The sequence below is a fragment of the Otolemur garnettii genome, unplaced genomic scaffold, assembly GCF_000181295.1.
Source record: "Otolemur garnettii isolate 467f Iridium unplaced genomic scaffold, OtoGar3 scaffold00016, whole genome shotgun sequence".
Lineage (NCBI taxonomy): Eukaryota > Metazoa > Chordata > Mammalia > Primates > Galagidae > Otolemur > Otolemur garnettii.
The window spans coordinates 4,572,203-4,598,197 of record NW_003852411.1 but is presented as its reverse complement, the minus strand read 5'-3'; the positions used below and the strand labels follow the sequence as shown (position 1 = coordinate 4,598,197).

General features: G+C 36.9%; 1 protein-coding gene across 2 annotated transcripts in view; it reads right to left on the bottom strand.

Moving 5' to 3' along the window:
- Positions 1-261: 261 nt before the first annotated feature.
- The window catches only part of BRINP3 (BMP/retinoic acid inducible neural specific 3), a 376,264-nt gene continuing 350,530 nt past the window's right edge, over positions 262-25,995 (bottom strand). For both annotated transcript variants that reach the window (XM_003785611.3, XM_003785612.3), the window contains one exon: positions 262-1,729. In XM_003785611.3, coding sequence (XP_003785659.1) covers positions 613-1,729 — 1,117 coding nt within the window. In that variant the 3' untranslated portion in view covers positions 262-612. The remainder of the gene's footprint in view (positions 1,730-25,995) is intronic.

Here is a 25,995-nt window from a genome sequence, read left to right as displayed (position 1 = left end):
ACTGCTTTAATTGTGAATGCATCTCTAAGATTGTTTTCTAAACGCAGATAATGAACATACCACTGCCACTGGGCTATGAGCTATAAAAATGCAACTGAATAATAAGTATTCTACCTAGTTGGGTTTCCATAAAGATAATTGGAAGAGACCTTCAAATGTTTGCATTAGAAAGTCTTGGCCAACGTTCCCAAGGTTCTAACAAACCATATCAAAATAGAACTCATTTCATGGAAAGAAAGGAATCCCACAGCACTTCTTTTTAATAACTGTTCAGCTACAAAATTTTATTGGTATTTTTTTAATGTTCCCTCTAGAGGATGTAATGCACAAAAGCATTGCCACGGAACATATAAAATTACAAATGAAATTTATTGTAAAAAGTAGAATGTCTTCTAGACGGGTGTCAGTATTTATTTCATTCATAAACCAAATTTCAGTATAATATATTCATTGTCAGCGAGTTCATGTGTGTAAATTGCCATCCAGTGTTATTGACTGATATAAGACAGATATTGAAAAGACAATTTAAATTTACTCTTCCAAACATAAACTGTTCCACAAAAGCACTGTAAAAACTCCTTCAAGATTTTGGGTTGTGCTTGACATTTATGGTTAACTACATAATTTGGTCGTGTCATAATCCATTGTGTTTGGCAATTTGGCATTAAACGCCTGCAGAGCAGATTGGATTCTCACCACCTCACTAGTAGACAGCTTGAGTCTATGACGAAGCAAGCAAGAGAAAAGATCGAGACGGCGCTGACCGGGTGGTGAGAGTTTATTTACACGGTCTCTTATCTCTAGGAGTTGCAAAAGTGCTGAGTCCTGGGATCCCTGAGTGTAGGGGTAGTCCAGCTGCAAAATCAGGTCCCGAATTGCTTCAGGGTCAAAGTGCATGCTGTAGCCAAACACTTGAATGTTATTGATTTTCATATAGCCCAGGTTTCGAGAAGGGTCAATAAACTCCAGAGGTTCGTAGTAGATGCTCTCGTTGCCATTGGGGCCGTTTGATTTGATGCGACTCCTCAGGTAGATGTGTACTGTCTCAAAAAACGTCTTCCATTTGTTCCCCAGGGTCAGGGTCCAGTTATAACACTGCAGGGGGAGGTCCAGCTTAGTCCGTTCCCAGTCCGGAAAGCTGTTTTCATTCACAGGCATAAACCAGCTCTCAGAGTGGCTGCCTCCGAAGGGATTGACATAAATAGCCAACACTGGCTCCAAGGTGCTATTTTTCGTTAAGCAAATCTGTAAAGAGATACCTAAGATCATGTGGACGAGACTCGACTTGTACTTGTTACTCTTCAGGGTGAGGAGCATGCGCTTTCGCCAGGAGGGGTCAAACCAGCTATTGAGACGCATGTCGTTGCTGATAAAAATGGCATGGACCTCTATTCGCCGGTCGGTTTTCTGCAACAGGTATTTCATCTCGAGATCTTGCAGGTCGGTCTCAAAGCCTATGTAGTGATCAGTGGACTCGGCGACTTCAGGCTTGCACAGCCCCTGGCTCAGCATGTAGCCGGTGTTGCAGGTGCCACAGCGGGTCCGGTTGTCCGGTGCGCAGGTCAAGCAGGCGGAGGCGTCGCCCACCGTGCAGGGCAGGAACGCAGTGCAGACCACCTGGTCATTCGGACACGTGCACGAGTGCGTCTCTTCTGAAAAGCTGCCCAGGAGACCATTTTCATTGCAGTAGAGAAAAGACTGGATCCGAGTGAGCCAGTAGGTTGAGGTTCTAGAAATACAAAACAAAATGAATTTACTTAAATGCAAATATATTTTGTGTACACTGCTGCTAAGTAGACCTCAGCCCAGAAAGCTTCAGTATCATTTTTTTTTCCAGGTCATCTCCAATCAATAATGTAAATAAAATAAAAGATCCATATAGTCCGTAATTAGATTGCTCGCCGTCTTATTAGTGCACTTGGAAGCGGGTTGGGAATATAAATAGGTCAGCTGTCAGTTTAAAATGATAACCAACAGGAAATAAGAGTGATTTCATCCTAAAGTATCTAGAGTAGAATGACAGCATATACACGATCATTTGTTTATTCAGTTTTAGCTTCCTAGAGCACTACTAGTGTAGGATGCAGCCTGAACAGAAAGTAAAAATAAAAGAAAATGAACGACTCTAAACTGTCCATCAATGCCCTTGGACGTGAGGGTTCCTACCAACATTGCAAGAACGAGTACCCACTAGGAGGGAAAATATTACTGAAACACGTTTGATTTTATTCTTACGGGCTCCTCAAGAAAATAGTTGAAAATATCTCATTAAAACCAACAAGCGCTTTTAATAAGGGTGAAGTGTGTTAATTTAATGTGTTTGAGTCATTAACATGTTTTTATCAAGCTAGTCATGATTCTAATTTCAGATCTCACTTTTCTAATTTTCTCACATTATTCGAACTATCTGGTGTGTGGAAAGTCTCAGGAAAAGAATGAAGGAAAAGTGGTGGCTTGGTTTTCAGATAATCCCTTGTTTTCATACTGTTGCTTTTTCATACTAACTGCATAGTCAGGGAAAATGTTGCACAGTCTTAAGAACATGCTCTGACCCTATGTGAAAAATGGGAATAGTGGCATCGTTCATGTGGAGTTTTGTGAGAATTAGGCTCAGACTGTACAAATGTTTTTATTAATAGAATATTGCACAGTGTTTCACAGTGAGCACTCAAGTGTTTCACAGAGAGCACTCAAAATTGTGTTTACTTTTGGTACTTTTATCCCTTTTTGGTGTATATATTTCTTACATTTGGAATATTCTGTAAAACGTGTTTGTATGGTGTACTCAATTTCGATATCACTGCTGTGTCAAGTAATTTGTCCAGAATACTAGTACAATATAGATGCTAATCTGCTTAATAAATAAAAAATAATTTATGAAGTTATTCAGAATCATATTTCAGATATCTGTATTATGTATCTATTTTTGTCACTGCCCATCCCTCTTCTTTCAGTAATAACTCTTTTTTTTTTTCCTTTGCAGTTTTTGGCCGGGGCTGAATTTGAACCCACCACCTCCGGCATACCTACCCTTTTGAGCCACAGGCACCACCCAGTAATAACACTTTTTAAATGTAAGTGCTTCTCTGTTTTCTTGAATAAATTATATCTCCTTTATTACCTCTCAAAACGCGCTTTTGTTCATAGTGGATTTTTTCCACTTAAAAAATGTGATACTATGTTGTAGTTTATCCTCTGTTTGTCTCATAAAATATAATATCCAGCTTATTAGAATCCTGTATGCTTTGTTCATAGCTACATAGCCTATGCTCAGAAGAATGCAAGGAAATCACATTTTCTCAATAAGTGTATTTTTAAGGGAAACTTAAACCCCAAACTGAATTTTTACTACAGTTGGGAAGATCTAGGTTCCCAGTAGCAGGCAGTGGAACTGCACAGTGTGCACCTTGACATTGGAACAGTTACAAGTGTACAAAAGCTTGTCTTGTCCAAGTTCTCTAAATTCAACTGTGTCTTATAGACCCCCTCCAAAAGAACAACCGTAAAACATTTTCCTCTTAGTTATTTCGTACACTGCAACATAACAACTAGAATCATCAATCTGTTAGATTCATGCTTATGGTTTGGACATGTCCCCCAAAATTCAAGTGTTGGTAACTTGATGGCCAATGCAGCAATGTTGAGAGGTAGAACCTGATGGTACATATTTAGGTGATGGGCACTTATGAATGGATCAAAGCCATTGTCTGAGGAGAGAGTTTCTTATAAATAGACAAGTTTGGCCCCCTCTTGCTGTCTCTCTAGTCCTCTCTTTGCTCTTCTACCATGGTCTGTGCAAGAAGAAGGCCCTCACCACCTGCTAGCCCCTCAATCTTAGACTTCCCAGTCTCCAGAAACCTAATTTCATAAATTTGCATTCATTATAAATTACCCCATCTGTGATATTCCATATAGCCATAAAAAATGGGTTAAGACAATTCATTTCTGAATTTCTCTAGTTATTTTGAAGATAAGTTGTCTGAAAAACTTCCCCAGGAGCACACCCAAAAGTTAGGAAATAACACAAACCGGGGCTTTGGAACTTCATGAACCACGTATTTAAATATGAGTGCCTCTGCTACTCTTGCTGTGGTTGTTTTCTTATCACAGAATATATATGTAAAATGCTTCCTCTTTCTATGGTTTACAAAGGGCCTCGATTAAGTATACCTGTGTATTCAGTCTCAGAATACAGAGATTAATATTGTTCACTATCTGCAGTGACTGACGCTTTTATTCCATTCCAGTCTCCTACTCAATCCACTTTCTTTTTCTTGTTCTGTTTATTCTCTTCCTTTCTTCCTTCCTACCTTCCTCTTTCCCGTCATCTTTTTCCCTCTCTATTTTTGCTTCTTTACTTAGTTCTATTTATGTCTGTCTAATATGAAGTATATAAACAACATATCTGATCTGGATTAAAAATTATGTTTTGTTCCCTAAAACCAAAGCCCAAATTCCCCAAGCCAACTCATCTTTCACTGTAAGGTCTGATCATGTTTCCAAATTCGGAGGAAAACAAAAAAATGCACTAAATAGACCTAAGGCTAAAGACAGAGCTCACAAAGCCAGAGTACTGTAGAAGGGATCACTTGGCACTTTAGAAGAGCAATGGCTTTTCCAGATTTCAGTCTGTTCTGATCTTTTTTTCTTATTCAGCAAAGGTGTTATTGACAGAAAGTGGTCCAGGTTCTTAGGTTTCAGCTAATTGTATATGAATATTGATAACATAGCAAACTTGTTAAAGCTCTGCCATCCTGGGAATGAACAGCTAATGTGGGTTTTCTTATTTGCTGCTTTGTGTCCTCTCTCCCCTAGTACCTATGATACAGGGCAAGTGGTGTCCCAGGCAGCTTGGGGAGCTAGAGCGGCTGCCTAGCCTTGGCAGTGTTGGTCCAGTAGCAGCGAGCAGAGGAACCAGTAGGCTGGAGGGTAGACAGGGGGACCTCGCAGGAGGCTCCAGTAGCTAGAGGGGTCAGACAACTGCTGAGGGGACACCAGTACCTTAGGCTCCCCCACCCCTTGCACTTACTGAAGGGGGCAAACCCCATTTTCTAGGCCTCTTCAATCTCATGTAAATTTCCTAGGCCTAGGAATGAAAAGGATTGTAGCCAGTCACTTGGTCTCAGACATGTCCCAGACACAATGAAACTACAGAGGGTCCCAGACACACTAAATGTCACTACAGAGGGTCCCAGACACACTAAATGTAACTACAGAGGGTCCCATGTGACTATATATCCCTCTAGACAGAGAGCCTGGAGAAACAGACAGAGAGAGAGCTTTTCTCTTCCCACCTGGGTTTTCTCTCCCTGCTGGGAGCTTTGGGGTTTTGTATTCTTTTCTGTAAATAAATCCTGTCTTACCACTAAACTGTGGTCCGCGAATTTACTCTTCAAATCACCGAGACCAAGAACCTACTGAAGATGAAATTCTGGTATCACTTACATTAGGATTATTTTACTAAGTTTCACAAGGAGGGAATAGATTTTTCAAGAAAGAAGAAATTCAGTAATCTGTCTTTTCTTTGCTCTCCTCATATCTTGGTGAAAAGAGTAGTTAAAAATAAGACGTAAGCAAGTTTTAGGATTATAGAATGCACATTTCACTGACCAAAATGTTCACATTGCTGATTTGTTTTTCTTCCCAACAATGTGAAATTTAGCTCATCTTGTTTAATTTAAAGCTTAAAAAAGTGAAAATTTTTTTAAAAATTCAAAATCAGTATCTACTAATATCAAGTATCCCATTGTGTCCTTCAAGTCTAAATATTAAAACAAATGAAAGGACACTGATACAGGACAGGTGGCGCCCCAGCCAGCTCAGCTGCCTCTGCCTTTGTGGTGTCTGTGCAGCAGCAGCCAGCGGAGGAAACAGTGGGCTGGAGCCGAGAGAAGGGGGAGGGCCTCCCTTCCCTCCCTCCCACACTGGAGGCTCCAGTAGCCAAAGGGACCTACAACTGCTGGGAAGACACCCAGCAGACTGGCATCTTGGTGTCTCCTTCCCTTTACACTTATGACTGAATAGGAACTCCCGTTTCCTATGCCTAGGTCAATTTCATGTAAGTTTCCTAGGCCCCAATTCTGTGAATGGACTGTCTTCATTCATTAGTACATTCATTCATTAGTACAAGCACCTTGCCCCAGAAAGAGACTGTGTCCATTCATTTAGTACATTCATTCATCTTACCCCAGTGGAAGAGACTATGTCCATTCATTTCCTGGCATATATATACATATGTGTGTGTGTGTGTGTGTGTGTGTGTGTGTGTATATCCCTAGATGGAGAGATAGGAGAGAGGAAAAAACGGAGAGAGCTTTTCTCTCCTGACTTGGGTTTTCTATCCCTACTTTAGTGTTTTTGTATTATTTTCTGTAAATAAAATCTATGTTGCCACTGATCTGTGGTCCGTGGATTTATTCTTCAAATCACTGAGACTAAGAACCTGAAACTCCGGTATCAGATTTGGGGAGCCAGCCAGGAGACAAGATGAAATTCTGGTAACAACACCACATTTTATTCATATGTATACACATATATTTGGGTAGACAAGCTGTTTAGAGTCTACTATGGCTAAGGATTGAAACTATCATGTTGAAAGATAAACAACAAGCCATATTGGTGGCATGTAGGATTTTTTTTTTTTTTAATGGAGGATGGCATGGTTACTGACATCTACTTTGAGTTCTCCAGTAAGTATTTCCTAAAGAAAGAAAGAAAAACATGGAAGGGGAAGGGAGGTTGAGAAGGAGTACAGAAAAGCGAGGGAAAAGAAAATTATACTGAAGGAACTATGGATTGTGGAAGAACAGAAGAAAGAACCTGGAGAAGATGGAATAAGAAAAAGCTGGAATAAGAAAAAGAATTTGCTTGATAAGTACAAAGAGATGGACCAAGGGTCCATCAAGGGCATAAAAACTGCGCATCTATCAACAAGAGAGTTTGCATTTTAAAAATAATTTCTCAAAAAGCTTTAGGAGATACTATTACAAAAAGGAAAATATCTTTCACAATTAAATAAAATTTACTTGGAAAAAATAATCAGCTAAAAAGCCAGTAGCATTTATGTTATTGAGAAATCATACGTCCTACTAATTTGAGAAGTTTAGATGAAATATCCTCCATGTATTTAAGAAACGTTCATGTCCACAGGATACATATTGCACTGAGATTCAGAGTATGAATTTAAATACTTCATTACAAGGCAGACTTTACCCTGTGACCTCAGATAAGTTTCTCAGCCCCTATAATCTTCACAAGAAACACTGAAATTCAAACATCGATTCGAATTTTGGTTCTGCATGATACTTGGAAATATACACACGTATGTATATACCTATAGTATATTTTGTTTATTTATTTACTTTACTTATTTACTTTTTGAGCCTTGAAACTTACTGATGTGCTATCAGGGTGCAAGAATGTGTAAGAAAGAGGCCGGGTATGGCAGCTCATGCCTGTAACCTTAGCATTCTGACAGGGGAAGATGGCTTGAGCTCAGGAGTTTGAGTCCAGCCTGAGCAAAAGCAAGACCCTGTTTCTACTGAAAATAGAAAAATTAGCTGGCCATTGAGGCTGGCATCTATAGTCTACCTACTCAGGAGGAGTGCTTGAAACTAGGAGTTAGAGGTTACTAGAAGCTAGGCCAAAGCCATGGCACGCTAGCCTGGGCAACAGGGTGATACTACATTTCAAAAAAGGAAGAAAAAAAAAACGCATAATAACATGTAAATACCATCTATCACAGAGGCTCATACTTGGTAACTGCTTCTAATGAAACAGCATGAATGAAATGCTTGTCTCTAAAACATTTTTGTTATAAAAAAATACCAACTATGATACAGTATTATCTATTTAGTTTTAGTGATGTTAAGTATGATCAGTGAACCTGACTCCTGGGCCCCTTCAGAGACACAATATAAGAATTTCTAGGAATAGGCTCAGGAACTTCATGTTAAAAGATACAGTCCCAGAGAACTGTTCTATACAAAGAAAGGCAGAAAGTTCCCTATGTATGTAAAGTAGGAACCAAAAAACAGTAGAGCCTCCTTAGAGGCTAGCTAGCCATCAGCATGGAAAAATATGTCCAGGAGAACACAGGGAAAAGTTGATATTTCTGTAGAGAAGAGGACAAGAGCAGATAACATTCAATTTATATGCATTTGGGACTCCATAGACTAAGCACACTAAAATTTTCAAACTGTGCAAGGGAAACATTTTGCATGCACATACACAGAAAGAATAAGCCAATGACCAAGCCTAACTGAATAAATCAATTCCATTATGTTCCGGCAATATTAATTAGCTGTTTGCTGAATATCTCTTAAGTCATGGGCCGACTCTGATTCCTTTGTTTTAATTCCTTTCAGTATCTTGTAAAGACCAGTCTCACCTTAAAATCTGAAAATTACTGAGCCTGGTAAGTTTTACTGACTAAAGATGAGCATGAAGACAAATTCAGAGAAGAAAATATAGATGTTATTTTTAAAATGTGTGCTAAAAGATTTTGGTCCATAGGGTGGCAAGGAAAAGGGCTTAACAAATGACCTCAGGCTAAAATATTAATGCATTGCTGCAGCAGAACATCATCAAAGATAAAATAACTTTCATTTATGAGATAATGTTTAGATCCTTGAGTAACAGCATGCTTGCTATATTGGCTTAATACTGTTTTAAAATCCTAATGGTTAACTTTAAATTGGGCTTTATGACCTTACCTGGAAAATGCGAATTAAAGCATATCCTAGTGCTGTTGTAAGATTAAAGCACAACTGCAGGTAAAGTAACTCAAAAGAGTGTCTGTGCATAGAATAAACAGGAAATAAATATAAATTTGTTTTCATTATCACTGTTAATATAGTTGTCTTCTTTTAAGGAAATATCATTGTAGGCACTTATTATAACTACATTTTTTCCTCAGAAGATGGAACATTGCATTTCTTCACCAATCCGAGCATTTATGTATAACATTACACCATTACCCCTTATACCTGCATTTTACTTTTATCAGAATAGACACTGCTTGATAACATGATCAAAGCTGCATTTAAAGGTACATCTATGATCTTTATATGATGGTTTCCAAACTCTCAAAATATCTGCCAAACAAAGGGGCTAAAATTCAGGACATATATTCTAGATGCCTAACATTTTGCACTGACGTATTAGAACATATGTTGATACAGAAACAATTACTTCGTTGCATGGTTAAATCCTCTCTGAGCACTAATAATCTTATTTCAGTGCTCCCTTATTCTAACCTTCTAATCCTTTATTGCCTTCCAAGTCTGTGCAAGGCGTACTCCAATTTAAAACCTAAGCAATAGAATTTCTGTACGTTTCTGAAGTTAAAGGATCTTTATTTGGCAGGATGTGTTAGCCCACTTTACTTCCTAGGTTTGTTCTTATCATACACAACTACTCTAAATAGAAATGTGGAATTAAGCACCCACAGCCATGTAAGCATCATAAGCTGATTATTAGCTCAGTCACAGACTGCTGAAATCAAATAATACTTTGTCCCTCTCCTGCTCCTAACTCTACTGCTCTGGACATCTTAGCTTTGGCAGTGTAACTCGAGGCTCATGGTGACAGTCCTGACGCATAACAGTTTCATGTTTGAAACCGTTTCATACCTTGATAAAAGGAAATATTGATTTTAAAGGTACATTGGCTGTGAGTTTGCCAAAAATTATACACACATAACACACACGCACATCTCAATTTATGAACCTATATTAAAATATCTATTAACAGTTTTTTCTTGCAAGAGGACACTGAACAGTTGGTGAAATAGTTTAAATGTATGTTATATTTTAATGATAATATTAGCTGGTGATAACATTCATGGAACTTTTCTCAGGTGTATGGTATTATTACCAGCATTATTTTATCCCCCAGACTCCCACTACCATTAATATAATGATGGTTATTACTCTAATTTATAGATAAGGATGTGAGTTGTAAAATGTTTAAATTACTAGATCTTGCCCAAGGTCAAACAGCTAGTAAGTGTCAGAGCTGAAGGGGTATTCTTAGTCTCTATTTCTGCAGAATCGCAGCTTCTCAAATTACAAACACATGGTTCAAATAACTTGTTAATTCATTTAGTTTAGCGCTGTAAACAGAAAAGTCTGCTTAATTCTGAGAGAGCTACAGAAACTTTTTGTCCACATCTATGCTGCAATTGACAATATATCTCAAGAACAATAATAGCTCTATGTCTCTGCTACGTATGACAGAAAATAGGAAAGGAAACAGGTCAACACACAGCGTGAGAAATGGGGGACACACAAAAAAATCTTCTGGCAAAGGAAAAGTACCTTCCTTTTCTGTTAGCAGAAGAAAAAGTCATATATGTGCCCTAAAAATGTATAAACGCAAATTAAAATATTTATCTTAAAGTGCCCCCAAATTATTGTCTTGTGGAAAAATCAAACATATTTTTTCTAGAAAAATAAATATCCTTTACAAGACTTCAAGGGTCACTATAGATTCAATTATATTGACCATGTGCTTGTAAGTACAGAAAAGAAATAAAAGGAGAAATTACAGTAGTAAGGGCAAAAATTAACACAGATCACAATCAGCATGGCATAATAAAACGACAGTAGACATTACCATGAGGAAATCTGCAAACTGTACAGATCTATGGAAGTTAAACCACATGGTCCTAAATGATCTTTGAGTCAATAGTTAGAAGAACATTAAATACAATTATGGAAATAGAACCCCAAAACTTAGAGGATAAAGCAAAGGCACTGCTAAGAGGGAAGTGCACAGCAATGAATTCCAACATAAAAAGAAGAAAAAAGGGAGAGAGAGAGAAAGAGATTCTAACATAAACTTGATATACTTCATAGAACCAGAAAAACAAGAATAAATCTTATCCAAAACTAGCAGAAAGAAATGATAAAGACCAAAAGTGAAATAGAGAAAATAGATATCATGAAAATCAATATGAAGAATCAATAAAGCAAAAAGTTGCTTTTTTGAAAATATAAACAATATTAATAAACCACTAACTAGATTGAGAGAAAGAGAGAGAAGATCCAAATAAATAGAATTGGAAATGAAAAAGGAGACAACTGCTACCAGAGAAGCACAAAGGGCCATTAGAGATCATGGGGAAGAACTACATGCTAACAAACTGGCCCAAACCAAGAGCAACTGTATTAATTCCTGAACACATGAGACCCACCAGCATTGAACCAGGAAGAGACAGAAGACTTCCACTAGCCAATAACAAGTAATGGGACTGAATCAGTAATAAAGTCTCAACATAGAAAATCCCAGAACCAGATGGATTTACTGTATTTGCTTTATTCTACAAAACTTAAAGAGCAGACATTAATTCTTCTCACACTATTCCAGAAAAATCAGGTGAAGGGAATTCTTACTAACTTATCATATGAGCCGGCATTACCCTGATACCAAAGCCAAACAGGAGGACAATGAGACTGCAGGTTAATATCCCTGAAGAACACAGATGCAAAGTCCCTGACAAAATACTAGAAAACTGAATGTATCAATACATAAGAAGATCATTTACTGTGATCAAAAGAAAGTCATCTTGGGGGTGGGTGCAAGGATGGTTCAGCATATGATACATCACAGCACCAGAATAAAGGACAAAAAGTAATAGGAACTGGCTATATGTAATTAAAACTTTCGTGATGTCAACCTGGGGTGTCCAAACCCATAGCCTGTGGGCTGCATGAAAATTATATGAGGCCTGTTTTGCTTATCTGTGGTGGCATATATCATGAAAATTATGCACTAACCTTTTTTTGCTCATCATCTTTCATCAGCATTTGGTTATTTATAAAAATAAAATAATAAGATATATAAAAGATCAATGAAATCTATTATCAAATAGTGTCTTCCATTCAAATTTTTCAACGTCTACTATATTTATTCCCTTCGGAGAAACTTCTCTGAGTGGAACTATTTTTAACAATGCAATATTTTATTTAATATTTTGTTGTTAATTGTTAAGGCAAAACATGTCTGTCCTTGAATCGTAAGTACAATGCAGGGTATGTTAACATTTTCATCCTTATTCTTGAGCCATTCTTTCCTACACTTGGAGAGTGAACTCAGCTACATAGGCAATCAGTTAATCAATCATAACCACATAATGGAACCCTAGTAAAATCTCAGTACTCAAGTCTGCAATACTTGGTTGACAAAACCCTGTAGTACTTACTGTTTTAATATGTGAACATTAATGCTTTAGGACTCCACAGTGAGAAGGCAGTGGAAGCTCTGAGTTTGGTACCTCCCCGGATTCTGCCCAATGGCCATCTTCCCTTCACTGACTTAAATCTGTTTCCTTTCCCTATACTAAATAACCTGTAATCATGAGTACAACAGCCAAAAAAGCAATACATTTTTAATGTCTCTTTTTTGTGTTTTTCACTAACCAGTGTAGCTGGACTATTCCAAAATGGACTCAAAAGGTAAGTTTCTCTTCTACACAATATTAAAATAGGGTCTGGCAAACACTAAAGATAAAATGGGGAAAGGATAGCTTCGAATGTATATTTGTATTTTACAATAAATTATTATGTACTTCTGAGAAAAAATATAAAATGATTTTTCTAAATAACGAGCATGGAAACACGATAATAAAGAAAAGCGAGGATTCGGTGCAATGATATTTGGCAATATTTCTCGAGCATCATCCAAGAATAAGGTAGCCTTACAAAATGAGAAGTGGTCTGAGACCTCGTGCCACTTATATTTGCATGTGCCCAGATTCAGAATGTAATGTGATTAGAAATGAAAGCCAATCTTTCTCTGATTCCTTGATCAATAAGAAATAATAGGATATATAATAACTTGGTTTTTCATATGACTTTACGAACAAATCTTACTGACTAAAGCTATACAGTATTATTAGTCATGTGACAACCATGTTTCCAAAGAACATTATGGAATCCTGGATTATATATTCTATTATTCATTAGGAGTTTGATTGATTTAAGTGCAATCTCCAAATCGGTCATCTCTAAGGTGATAATGTAAACAGAGATTTTGGACCTGAATAGTGGTCCAACTGGGCTATAAGAAAAATAATGCCAGGGAAATACTGCCTTCAAGGGATTCTGCATAGTTGACCCTCATTCACCAAAAATGTCTGCCACATCCCACCCTCAGTGCACTGGCTTTATATGAATGAACGTTCCCTATTGCTAGGAATAGAGTTCTGAACTCAGAGTCAAAGCTGCAGTTATGATTTGTGGTTGTGCTATAAGTTATCAGAAAAAATAATAAGTTCCACGGCCCTCTTATATGAATAAGCATTTTTTGTATTTTTTTCTGTGTGTCTATATATGTGTTAACTGGTGAGAAATATGTACAGTGTTCTAAGTAATGAAAACTAACAATCTTAAAACTTGGCTCACTTAATATACAAATAGAAGCAATGAACCGGAATCCTATTTCACATGACATAGCCTTAATCCACATGGTGCATTTCACAAATCAGGAAGAAAGAACGTGTATTTATTTATCACGCAGCTAGAGTACATAGGTATTGTTTCTTAATTTTTTTCTAACAATTGAATATTACATTAAGTTTGTAGAGAATAAATCAAAATGTATCCAATGATGGTTCAGAAGGCAGAAGCAATCCAGTATGCCAACTTTCGGTGTCTTCATTATTTACAGATGAAACTACAGAAAATGATGAATTAACTGAAATAACTACCCCACATCAATTCATAAAACAAATAGCAGAGCTGACGCTCTAGTCCTTGGGTAAGAGTATTAATATCAGGTAGAGCATCTCTATACCTCAGTGACAAGACTTTCCATTAACCAAAATATCATCTGATAAGAAAAATAAATGAGTCCCTCTGGATGATATCAGCAGTGACACAAATCAAACGGATATTCAAAATGAATCGTTCTCTCTTTCTTGCAGGATAAACTCCAATGATACAAATGGGAGCCTCTTATCAACTGGCAGAAAGATAGAAACTTGTGTGACTCCAAGAGCTTAATCTGTTCTGTGGATGGGGGAAAAATCCACAGGTTTATTCCTTAGTGTTGCCAATTCAGCCTTCATTTAATTTTTGATCAGTAAATCCCCTTAACATCATTTGATAATCAAATCATTTTCTTTCCTTAAAACTTATTTTAAATTTCTCTATTAATTTTTTTCTTTGTCATGCATTATCTTTTGATAAGAGGATTCTTTGGAGAATAAAAAAGCCATCTTACATGCAAATGATTGCTAAAACCTTGATAGAAAGAGATGAGAAGAATTCTGTCTTTCACACATACAAGGTAATACATGAAGGACCTATTCTAACAAACACAGTTTGACTTTACAAAATCATTTATAATTGGAAGCTGAGCAGCTAAGACACAGCGACATGATATGGAATCTAAGAATGAATGTTTTATTTGCCATTCCTTGCCTACTAATGTTTATATTATTTCTACTCACAGAACCTTAATTTTGTTCAAAACAATGTGCCAGTTTACTTGCAGTTTCCCTTGAAGTGAGAGGTGCCTATATGACATAGTTAGGAAACAAACGGGAGTCTAAGGTGGGAGAGTATGGGAGGGATTGCTACTTTTTCCTGAAAAAAACTCAAGGGCCAGGTCTTAGTCTCTCAATTCCTGCTACTAATCCTGAAAACAGACGCAAGGTCTCAAGCTATAGAAGCCATATTGTAATTGCAAGAAAACAAACATATGAGGGGGGTGGTGGCTCACATCTGTAAACCCAGAACTTTGGGAGGCTGATGCGGGTGGATTGCTTGAGCTCACGAGTTCAAGACCAGCCTGAGCCAGAGCGAGACCTCATCTCTAAAATATAGCCAGGGGTTGTGGCGATCACCTATAGTCCCAGCTGAGGCAAAAGGAAGACTTGAGCCCAAGAGTTTGAGGTTGCTGTGAGCTATGAGGTCACAGCACTCTACAGAGGCAAAGAAAGTGAGACTCTGTCTCAAAATAAAGAAAAAAGAAAAGAAAAGAAAACAAACATAAGGAAACTTGAAGGACTGTTGGGGGAAAAGCATGGATAACTAGTTCTAAAATCAAGTTAAGAAGCCATTGGTAACAGTTTCTTTCTATAGAATTTCTGTTATTGGAAAAAGAAAAATCAAGAAGCCGCCTGTGCAGGACTGGAGCAGGTGGGCTAATCCGAGGGTGGAACGACTCTTGTGAATTCACATAGTTAAAACTCAAAACTGTGTTTAAGGCAAATACTCAAAACTTGTTTTTAGTAACTGTAACATGAAAGCCAGAATATTAACTTCGGGAACTTCTGTAAAATAAAAACACATAAAGACTAACAAATGGATCCTATTGGCTCAATAGAAAGGAGATTTTATTTCACTGGAGTAAAAGCATTTAACTTAGCACAACAATCAACCAAGGTATTAATGGCTTAGAGGATAAAAATGTAAAGGGTTCAAGCATGACTGAATACCACGGAAAGCTTTTCAATGCTTGTTAAAAATAAAACCCGGAGGCGTGAAAAGGCTTTTTAAAAAGAAAGTGCATGTTCTCAGCCGCAGCTAGCCATGTTCTCATAATGCCATTGTTTCTGAAACCGTGTCAAATTAATGCTCAGCGTTTGCACAGTTTTCTTGATTCATAAGGAAATATTCTAATTTCAAACGATAATAGGACATTCGATGAAATGACATTGAAATCACCGAAGCTTTCTCTGTTAGAGTATTAGGAATTCCATGGCTGTGGCACTACATAAGCCAAGTAGTATATCTTACACATTTCACAATGCTTTTTGATTTGCACTGAAAAGTTTAGAAAACTTCATTTATAGTTTTGTATTGTAAAACAAAGCCAGTAAACAAACAAGCGCCCAGTGAAGTCTTAAATTCAATGAATGATTTGCCCTCTTCCAGTGGATCACAAGTCTCCCTTTTAGAAGCTTCTTGACAGTATTTAGGGGCTTATCCATTTTTCCCCTCATTTTAGTTTTTCCCACATGGATCACACCCGTAAATGACACCATGTACATGTGAAGTACAACCTCTTTCTAGTCCTCTAAATTGGAAGAAACTTGTCACCGTATTTCAGTGCCTTAAGGTATTTTGTTGAGAATTGCGCTGAAACATTACATTTCCCAGGAAAGGACCTAGGTTTAAATCAAACCTACAACTTTGAAGTGAGAATTCTAAGCGTATGTTAAAAGAAAATAACAGTATTGTTCCTTCCTAGAAGCATTATCAACAGGGGCAAACTTTCAGCTCTCAAATGAACAAGTTGTGAGGAGCTAATGCATAGCCTGGGTGGGGGAAGATGTATGAATCAATTTGATTGGGATAATTATTATACAGGATTCTACAAGACATGCAACTATCATAGTATTTTGTAAACTTTAAACATATGCAAAGTTTGTCAGTTAAATATTTAAATATTTTGCAACTATAATACAAATGACTAAAAACAATGGAGTCAAATCTGTCTCCTTTCTCTCCCACTCCTCCTCCTCCTCCTCCCTCTCCTCCGCCTTCCTCTCCTCCTGCTCTTCCTTCTTCTTAACCATCTTTGGACACTTCCATGACCTATGCTGGATTCTATCATCTTTATTTCAAGCATAGGTTTCGGAACACATAGTTCTAAAACAATGGGTCAGTTTCACTGTAAAATGTCAGTCCATTTAAAATATATGTGGAAAATTAGGAAAATAAGCCAAATTTCTCATATGATTATGCTAATCAAATGAATTGACAGCATACTTTACATTTAAGGTGATAGTCAATAAGTTTCTACACATTAACCTGCTTTCAGATATTTAAAAGTCTAGGAAAACAAATTAAGGGGGAAATTAGTCAGAATTGAATAGAACTATTTTCTCAGTTACAAATGAAAGAACTGAAATGAAAATAGGAGATTGCTCCAATCTTTTCCTATTGGCAAGCCCGAAACTGGGAGTGCGTATTTCTATTACATGTTAACAAGATGGAAGATTTGAAATCTGGGGTGGAACCTCTCTATGCCCTGGTTTGAGGACTTAAAAGCTGTGAGACTTGAGGATATATCATTAATCTGTCTGGGAATCTGTTTATCAATTATAACACAACTAGGTTTTATTAGAACATATAATAGAAATTTTTCTAGCTTGAATTTTCTATGTTCTACCTAAAAATTCTAAATTTTGATGTTTTTTTCACTAAAAAAATACTTATAAAATATGCCTAAAAGATTATTACCTAACAAATAGGATTCCAGTAACTATAAAAAATCTGCTAACATGGCAGTGCCTGGGGATCAAAGAAGTAGGGCGCCAGCCTCATATGCCAGAGGTGGCGGGTTCAAACCCAGCCCGGGTCAAGAGCTGAAAAAAAATTAAAAAAAAAAACACCAGATCTGCTAACAGATGCTTCATTGTACTATTCAAGGAAAAACTATCATCTTGTATGTTCTTTAAATATTTAAGAAATAAGTTTGCCATAGAGTGTGCTTGAGGGTGGAGGTGTGTGTGTGATATATTGATCTCTTGTAAATACACTGTAGTTCCACCAGCACCTAAATAGGATCATATTACTCTCCTCAGATCAACATCCTCTAATACTCTCATTTATCAAAAAGAGGACATTCTTCTAGTGACCTTTACGATGCCGTGATCATGACTTGCACGACTCTCTAATGTAACCTGGATTCTTTCCTGCTCTCATTTTCTCTTCAGCACCACACATCTGTTCCTGCCCTGCGGCATTTGCCATTTCTTCTCTCTGAAATTCCTTTGTTCATATAGTTGCATGGTTTCCTCTGTCATTATGCTGACATTTATAAAAAATATGTCCTCAGTGCAGCTTTCCATAGATACCTTATTTAGGGCCAGGCATGGTGGTTCATGCATGCCTATAATCCTAGCACTCTGAGAGGCCAAGGCGAGTAGATTGCCTGAGCTCACAACTTTGAGACAAACCCGAGCCAGAGCAAGATGTTGTCTCTAAAAAGAGCCAGGTGTTGTGGTGGGCACCTGTAGTACCACCTACTTGGGAGGCTGAGGCAAGAGAATCACTTCAGCCCAAGAGTTGGAGGTTGTTGTGAGCTGTGATGTCACAGCACTCTATGGAGGATGATAAAATGAGGCTCTGTCTCAAAAAAAAAGAAAGAAAGAAAAAAAATTGCTGGTCACCCTAGCCCTCCCTGTTTCCCTACTCAGCTTTATTTTTTGTTAGTGTACTTGTTTTTCCTTTTAGTTTTTAAATGCCTCCCTTAAATGCCACGGACTGTAGGAATTTTTATTCCTATGGTTCATGATTGTAGTCACTGCAACAGTAAATGGCTCATAATATTCAATCAAGAAATTTTGTTGAAGAATGAATTAATCTATTTATTTAGAACATTTATAAAATCACTGGCACACAAATAAGTGTAGTCTGCTCAATTTTCCTCTATTCAACTTACCATAAATTCTCTCAGATATAGTAGACACATTTCTCAGCAGAGACATCTTTATTGAAAATTATGACCCATTTCTTCTCCTTTTTGCTACCAACCCTAGATTCTACATTTCAACTCCAGAGATCCACTACATGTATTTATTCTTTCCAACTACTATGACATTTAGAATAAAGTTTCTATTTAGGGGAAAATTTTAGAATGAAGGAAGTGTGGAGAGTAAAAAAAAAGAGGCAATTCTTGAAGATATTCCTCACCTACAATTTGATGAATATTTCTAGTTCCCAGGTTATTATAGCTTACATTTTCCTTTCTCTCAAAAAATAATGTCATTCTCCTCAAACATGGTCACAATCTTTTGCCTTATCACCAGTATCTGAGGTTTTGTTTTCCCCATAACATCTTAAGAATATGAGAACATAGAGAAGAAACTTCTGTCCTTTTACACGCTATTAGTAATAGAAATCAAGGTTAAAGAACTGCAACAACAAAAAACTTAGGACACTACACCGCTGCCACCTGCATGCTCAGTGCTTTGTGTCAGAGAGAAGCTGTGAGACTGTGTATGCTCCTTGGATAGGTAGGAGAAGGGCCCAGGAATGTCCATAAGTGAGAACTGTGGGACAGCAAAAAACTTAGGACACTACACCGCTGCCACCTGCATGCTCAGTGCTTTGTGTCAGAGAGAAGCTGTGAGACTGTGTATGCTCCTTGGATAGGTAGGAGAAGGGCCCAGGAATGTCCATAAGTGAGAACTGTGGGACAGCAAAAAACTTAGGACACTACACCGCTGCCACCTGCATGCTCAGTGCTTTGTGTCAGAGAGAAGCTGTGAGACTGTGTATGCTCCTTGGATAGGTAGGAGAAGGGCCCAGGAATGTCCATAAGTGAGAACTGTGGGACAGCAAAGGTTTAACATCTGATTAGATATAAAACATAGTAGATAAAATTGGCTTTCTAAACAGTTTATGTGGCTTGCTGTTTGTCTTTCATATACATTGATGAGAAAATAAAATTTGAAGTATACGTGTTTATTTGAGAAAGAACGCAAACGTATTACTTTAGAAAGTTGACAGCCATTGGGGGGAGTTTTGTTATGTAATTTTAACTTTGTTAATCTATTCTTTCCATCCCTAGTTTTATTCCATACCGCTATGACCAGTCATGTTCAATTGTCTCTTGTGTAGTGAAAATTAGAGGAAAAATGAAGCTATTTCTTAGAGCTGCATGTGTTACTGTTTATCCTTGGCAATTTTTATCTGGATGATCCTAGGCTACGATAAATTCTGGCAGCCTTAAATTTCTCCTCAGAATAAATGTCATGTAGCTGCTGAAAAATACTAATTGAAAGTATCTGCCTTTCACAAATATAGTTAAAAGCTACCATTAATAGCTGAAAATTGATTGAAGTAGACAACATTTGCTTTTAGAACCAAGGCTCTGATAAATAATGTGTTATTCTGGCAAGTGGGAATACACACATTTCAGATATGCTATGGCATGTCACACAAATGAGAAAAATTAGCTTTCAAAGTGGGATGTCAACATTAATTTTCATAGTTTTGTAGTATCTCTAATCATAACCAATGGGGTTAGACAAAAACACCTGCTGTCCTTTCTGTTATTTGTTTGCAAAATTAAATTCAAAGTAGCATGACTACTCTCTAACTGGATATCCACCCTGGGGTAAAATGTCCTCAAGGGTTCTTGCAATGTCAGCAGTTGATGTAAACATCACATCCTAAAGGGACTAAACACAATTTCAAACGAACACATTTGCATGACCATTCCTAATAGATTTCCTGATTCAAAAAATCAAGTGGGATAAATGTGAGTTTTTATTTATGGAGTAGTTACCTGAAGACAAATTGAAGAATGAATTGAAGCTACAACAGTGTCAAAATAGTGATATTGGCACAGGAAGTACTTGAGATTCTATCATGTTTTCTTTTGCTTGATGAATCTGAGTGCCTTGTGTTTCCTGAAATTCCAGTACTCATAGACAGATTCCCATTTTCTATATGACTATCCAATACAGTGCTTGGATATGGGAATTTCAAAATCCTGGCAGTTATGCTCAGTTTAAAAAGATTATCACTTGTTTAAATCAAGTTAGAGTTGGTTAAAGGAAAGGAAATGTCACTACTTTTGGTGTTTAAACACCTAGGATTTGCAAAATCTAGTTGACCTTCTCACTGTAATGCCTTTGCAGAATATGGAAGTCAAAAGTACAAATCCTTCTGTAATCCGGTTGTTCCCTGTTAGAGCTATATGTCTTGTTATTATTCACTGCAAATTAATCTAGGAAGAAACAATTTGTTAAGGTTTTATGGTTGTAGCATCATTCTTTCAACATTTAGGTTAAACGACTTTCTATAAAAATCTTGTGTCAGTGTAATCGACAATGTGCACATAACAATGCATGAAATTAAATAAGGATTTATTAAGTTCCTACCCTGTAACTAATGGCTGAAAACCTGAAGACACATTGTCTGATCTTCAGGAGGCTACGTTCAATCTTTGCTAATTTTTAACCACTTTTTAGTGTGCAATTTGTAAGCACACACAAACAGTAGAGACTCTACTAGAAGTCTCAGGAATATTAGTCAGACTCAACAACTACCAGCGTTTTGTTTGCATGTTTTGTCTACTTCCCTTCCATTTTTTTGTGATGGGGACCAGGCATTTTGAAATATTTTAAAGCAATTCTCATACCTCAAGTTATGTTACCTTTAAATACTTGGTATAGGATTCTGTATGGATCTCAAAAATTAAAATGGATATTAACTTATATAATCACAGTCGCCATTAACACAGAAGGAAAGCGACCATAATTTATCAACAGGGCATAATTCAATTTTCATAATGGAAAAACATTCTTTAAATTCTTAAAAATCAGATCCAGAGAGATTCTACTCCTCATGTCTTTTTCAGTCCTTTCTTCCATTAACTTTTCAAGGAAATGAAATCACTTTTGTAAAACAGGCTGCACTACGGATTTGACTGATGGATTCCTCCTAGTGCCATTTAACCTGTTTTGATATCTCTAATTATTAACTGGTAAAGTAGCAGCTGTCATCAAGGATTTAATCAGATTCAATTTCATCTTACTGTGGGGCAGAAGGTTAAAGAAAGCTTTCGAGCAATGCTGTATGGCTACTACATTTTTATGTTTAAGTTAATATTCTGTCCTCAAATTGTGTACACACACAATGTAAACAATTCTAAGTTCAAATGAAGCTATGTAATTTTCTAAACAATATTCATTAATACATAGCCTGTAATTTAAATGGAGGTAAGAAAATACGGTACTATTAGTGCTTATTTTAATAGAATTAGTGCCCATGGTTATACTCCTAGTATAACTATGAGCAAATTATAAATTTTCCTCTAGTTTTATTCAAAATACTTTGTGCATAAACAAGGATATGAATGTATTTACTTGTATTTATATTTTAATGTTTTCATGGATAAATATTTTTGAGAGGACATAATTTTACCAGGCCAATAATTAGCTAGTGCCTGCTTAATTCCAGATACTTTTATAAACACTTTACCTTTACTGACTCACTTCTGACTCACCATGAACCTATCAGATAATCATGCATATCTTCTCCATTTTACAGAGGAAGAAAGTGAATTACAGCAAGGAGTAAACTACCCTGGAATAGGAACATTGACATGACTGAGCTGGGATTTGAGCAGGCAATATAATACGCCTATGCACTACTTAAGACTTCCTTCCCATAAAACCAGCATATTCTTAAAGGCATAATAGAAGGTAAAGGTATTTGCTTTGGGCTGCTAAAATGTCAATCAGTGGTAAAAGATATATATAAAAAGGGTGTCAAGTATGGGTCCCCTGAGTGAAGGAGGGGGGGATATTTTCATTAGAGAAATAAAATAAAACTACTCGTAAATTCATTTGTTCATATCCTACCTGGTTTTCTATCTTTTACATGAATAATAGCAGCAAAAAATAAACTTCATATGCTTTTAATATAAGAAGAGAAAGCAAAGGATTTTCTGGTATGCAGGTAAACAAAGATTCAATTAGATTTATTTCTGTGCTATTATCAGAACTACTATGAAACATTCACTTCTTTTACATCAAATAACCTCTTGATTGTTTCTAAATGTTAAGACATCACATTAGATGAACCATTCTTTCCTTTCCTCTATCTTTTTGTAATCATTTATTGTCAGTAAGATTCTCTAAGAATAAGGGCACGTGTCTCCATATAAGGCCACTTTTTAGTGCTCTAAGTCATGTTATTGAAAAGAATCATGGATAGGCAGTGATGACAAGATTGAATTGTTATTTTTGCACGATCAAGGTCTTTTTGTGCTATAAAATCTTCTATCAGGAAGCTCCAAATTCTGAAATTAGCATCATCCAAGATGGAGAACCACTTTGCTGACTATGCATCCCTGGGTTGCAGGCTCCCTGCATGTACTTCTCAGAATTGGTGGTGGGTCAGTGCCAGCACTACCATCCTCAGTGTCTGCTGAACCTCAGAGAGAAGCTGTTTGCTTATTTCATGTTTTTGCAATAAAATAAGTAGCTCATTTGTGAGTTCATCTGACCTACCATGTAGATATTATACTATTGCAGTCTCTTATTTTTTCCTTCAAACTTCAAGGTCAGAGGTACTTTTACATTTTATTTATCTTATCTTTTAAGAAAGAGGAGTTTAACTGCATTCTATGGCCATTATGAAAAGCATATTTTAAAAACCCGGAAGGCTAGTCATAAGCAGCTAATGATTCTGAAGCCTAACTTCTAATACTGCCTCTGAAGAGCTCACTTCTTCCTCCTGCCTCTCAGCATTAGCTGAGTCCTTTACAAACATATTTCACTGCAGTCAATACACAATGATGTATTTCATAATCAAATTTTACAACCCCATGAAAAAAGGCTAGAAAATAGTTTGTTGTACAGGATATGTGCATTAGAAAATACAACGTATAGGAAAAGAAAACAGTATGCTCGTCAACCACGACATATAAATATGGTTATCATGACTACCATTTCCTTATAATGGCGGGTTTTAAGTAAAACTTTACAAACAAAATTTTTATTAAGTGTAGAATTTCCTTAAAAATGATTGTAAACAGGTTCTGCGTCTGTAGCTCAGTGGCTAGGGCACCAGCCACATACACTGGAGCTGGCAGGTTTGAATCCAGCCCGGGTCCACTAGACAACAATTACAACTACAACCAAAAAATAGCCAGGCTTTGTGGTGGGCACGTGTAGTCCCAGCTACTTGGGAGGCTGAAGCAAAAGAATCACTTAAGCCCAGGAGTTGGAGGTTGCTGTGAGCTGGGACGCCATGACACTCTACCCAGGGCAAAAACTTGAGACACTGTCTCAAAAAAAAAAAAAAAAAAGATTGTAAACAAAAGATAGTAGCTTTTAAAGATGACATTTAAAGTTAAGTATATCTAGTGCTGACAGATAAAGCATGTCTCTGTACATAGACCGGAAAGAAAAAAAGCATTAAGTTCTACTATGACATATCATACAGAACTGAAATTAAACTGAAAACAATACGCCAGTTATTATAGCACAACATATCAGCTAAGGTGAAAATGCCACAAAAATGAAATTATATATAAAATCATAAATACAGAAGATCAATTGGTAAAGCTCAAAAAAAAAAAAAGTCTTGAAAGGCAACCTCCTCCTGAATCTAACACAAAATAGGCTGGAGCTATAGTTTGCTTTGCTAATGGCTGACTGCTAGTAGTACTGTCTAATCACTAAGAGCACAACAAAATGTTTCATTACTGGGGGTTACTCAGAAAATAAAAACTGTATAATAATGTTAGAAATACAGCAAAATATATTTTGGTAGGGAAACCAAAAACTATAGTATTAAAACTCAAAGCACAGAGCCAGGAAAATTATACAATTAAAAGGATAGTGTATACATAAAGGGAACCTAAAACAGAGAATGTGGAGTGTTAAATATCAAAGCAAGATGAATATCAAATTCTGTTTAAAGTAAATTTGTGCAGAAAATGCGGTAGAAATATGTGTATTTAGAGAAGTAAATGATAATTTTATGAACAGAAGCTAAAAATGTCATTACCTTAGCTCCCATATGTTGAAATATGAATGAGTTTACTTATGGTACACTTGCCTAGTATGAAAGTTTAGTCAATAAGTCCTTATTAAGTTCTAATTATCTGTCTAGTATCATTTTAGATAATATTGTGTGGATAAAGTGGGAAAGGGTGATTACAAAATAAATCAGAGGGTGGAGCCTGTGGCTCAAAGGAGTAGGGCACCTGCCCCATATGCCGGAGGTAGAGGGTTCAAACCCAGCCCCTGCCAAAAACTGCAAAAAAAAAAAAAAAAGAAAGAAAGAAAGAAAGAAAATAAATCAGAGCTTTCCTCCTGAATTCTAAGTGCCTATTATACTAGAAATTCATAAATACATGTACTCATAAATACATGAAGTAAATTAAAATTAAAAATGGGGATGTTATAAGTGCAGGAGGAATTTAGAAAATACAGATCATGTGGACTGAAATAACCAAATGAAATGTTGTATGGACTGGGTGTGATGACCAGACCCCCTTGATACCCTGCTGAGACCAGTGGGGAACAAGCCCCCCTACCCTTGAAAAGAAAAACTCTCCTAAGCTTTTTAGTCCCAGCCCCTCAAGGTGGAGAAGCAGTCTGAAATTAAGGAAGTATGCAGGGAAGGGGTTAAGCCCTTGGTGGAAAGTCCCATGATCTGTGGAAATTTGTGCCGAACTATATGACCCCCCATCTTGTGATTTATGAGTTAATGTACTTTATTAACCATGAGGTAATATGTACCCCTATTTTGAATTTTGTAACCCTTAATGTGATTTGCTTAGTTAAGTCAGCATGTACCCCCACCCTGAGTTGTATAACCCTTTATGTACCCCTGCCAGTGACCTTTGAGTTGTGCTGAGTTGTTATGAGTTCACGCGTATACTTTTACCTTGTGACCCCTGAGTTGCTGAGCTGTGCTTGCTTCAGCAAAGACTGCGTATATAAACCCTTCGAATATGCCTTTCAGGGCTGCTTGTTGGCCCACTACAACAGCCCCCTGTAGGTGCACCTACAGGTGTATTAAATTCCTAATAAATTTCTATTAATTAATTACATCTGAAGTGGGGTCCAAATTTCTCTCTGCTGCGTGGGATCATTACATGAGGAACTGATATGTGATAATGTATTACATGGGCAGTAAGCCGTTGACTGACAACATGTTCAATTTGTCTCCAACTGACCATGGTTCCTCTTCACTTTTAAGTCCCATCATCATAATATTAAATTCAGCATGTATAATAGTGAATCCTTTTCTACTTCTCTCCCTGTCTTTTTTAAGAGGCAAAGTCTTGCTATGTTGCTGAGGCTACTTGAAGGCTTAAAAGATCCTAGCACCCCAGCCACCCTAGTAGCCAGGATCCCAGGAGCACACCATCTTGCCTTTTTAAATATGATTTTTCTGACATTGAATCCATTCCTCGTTCACTCCATTACCTAGTCTTGAATTAGCTCTCATTGGCAGATTTCTGTATTGGCTCATTCATATATTCACTGACTAGATTTGGATACCG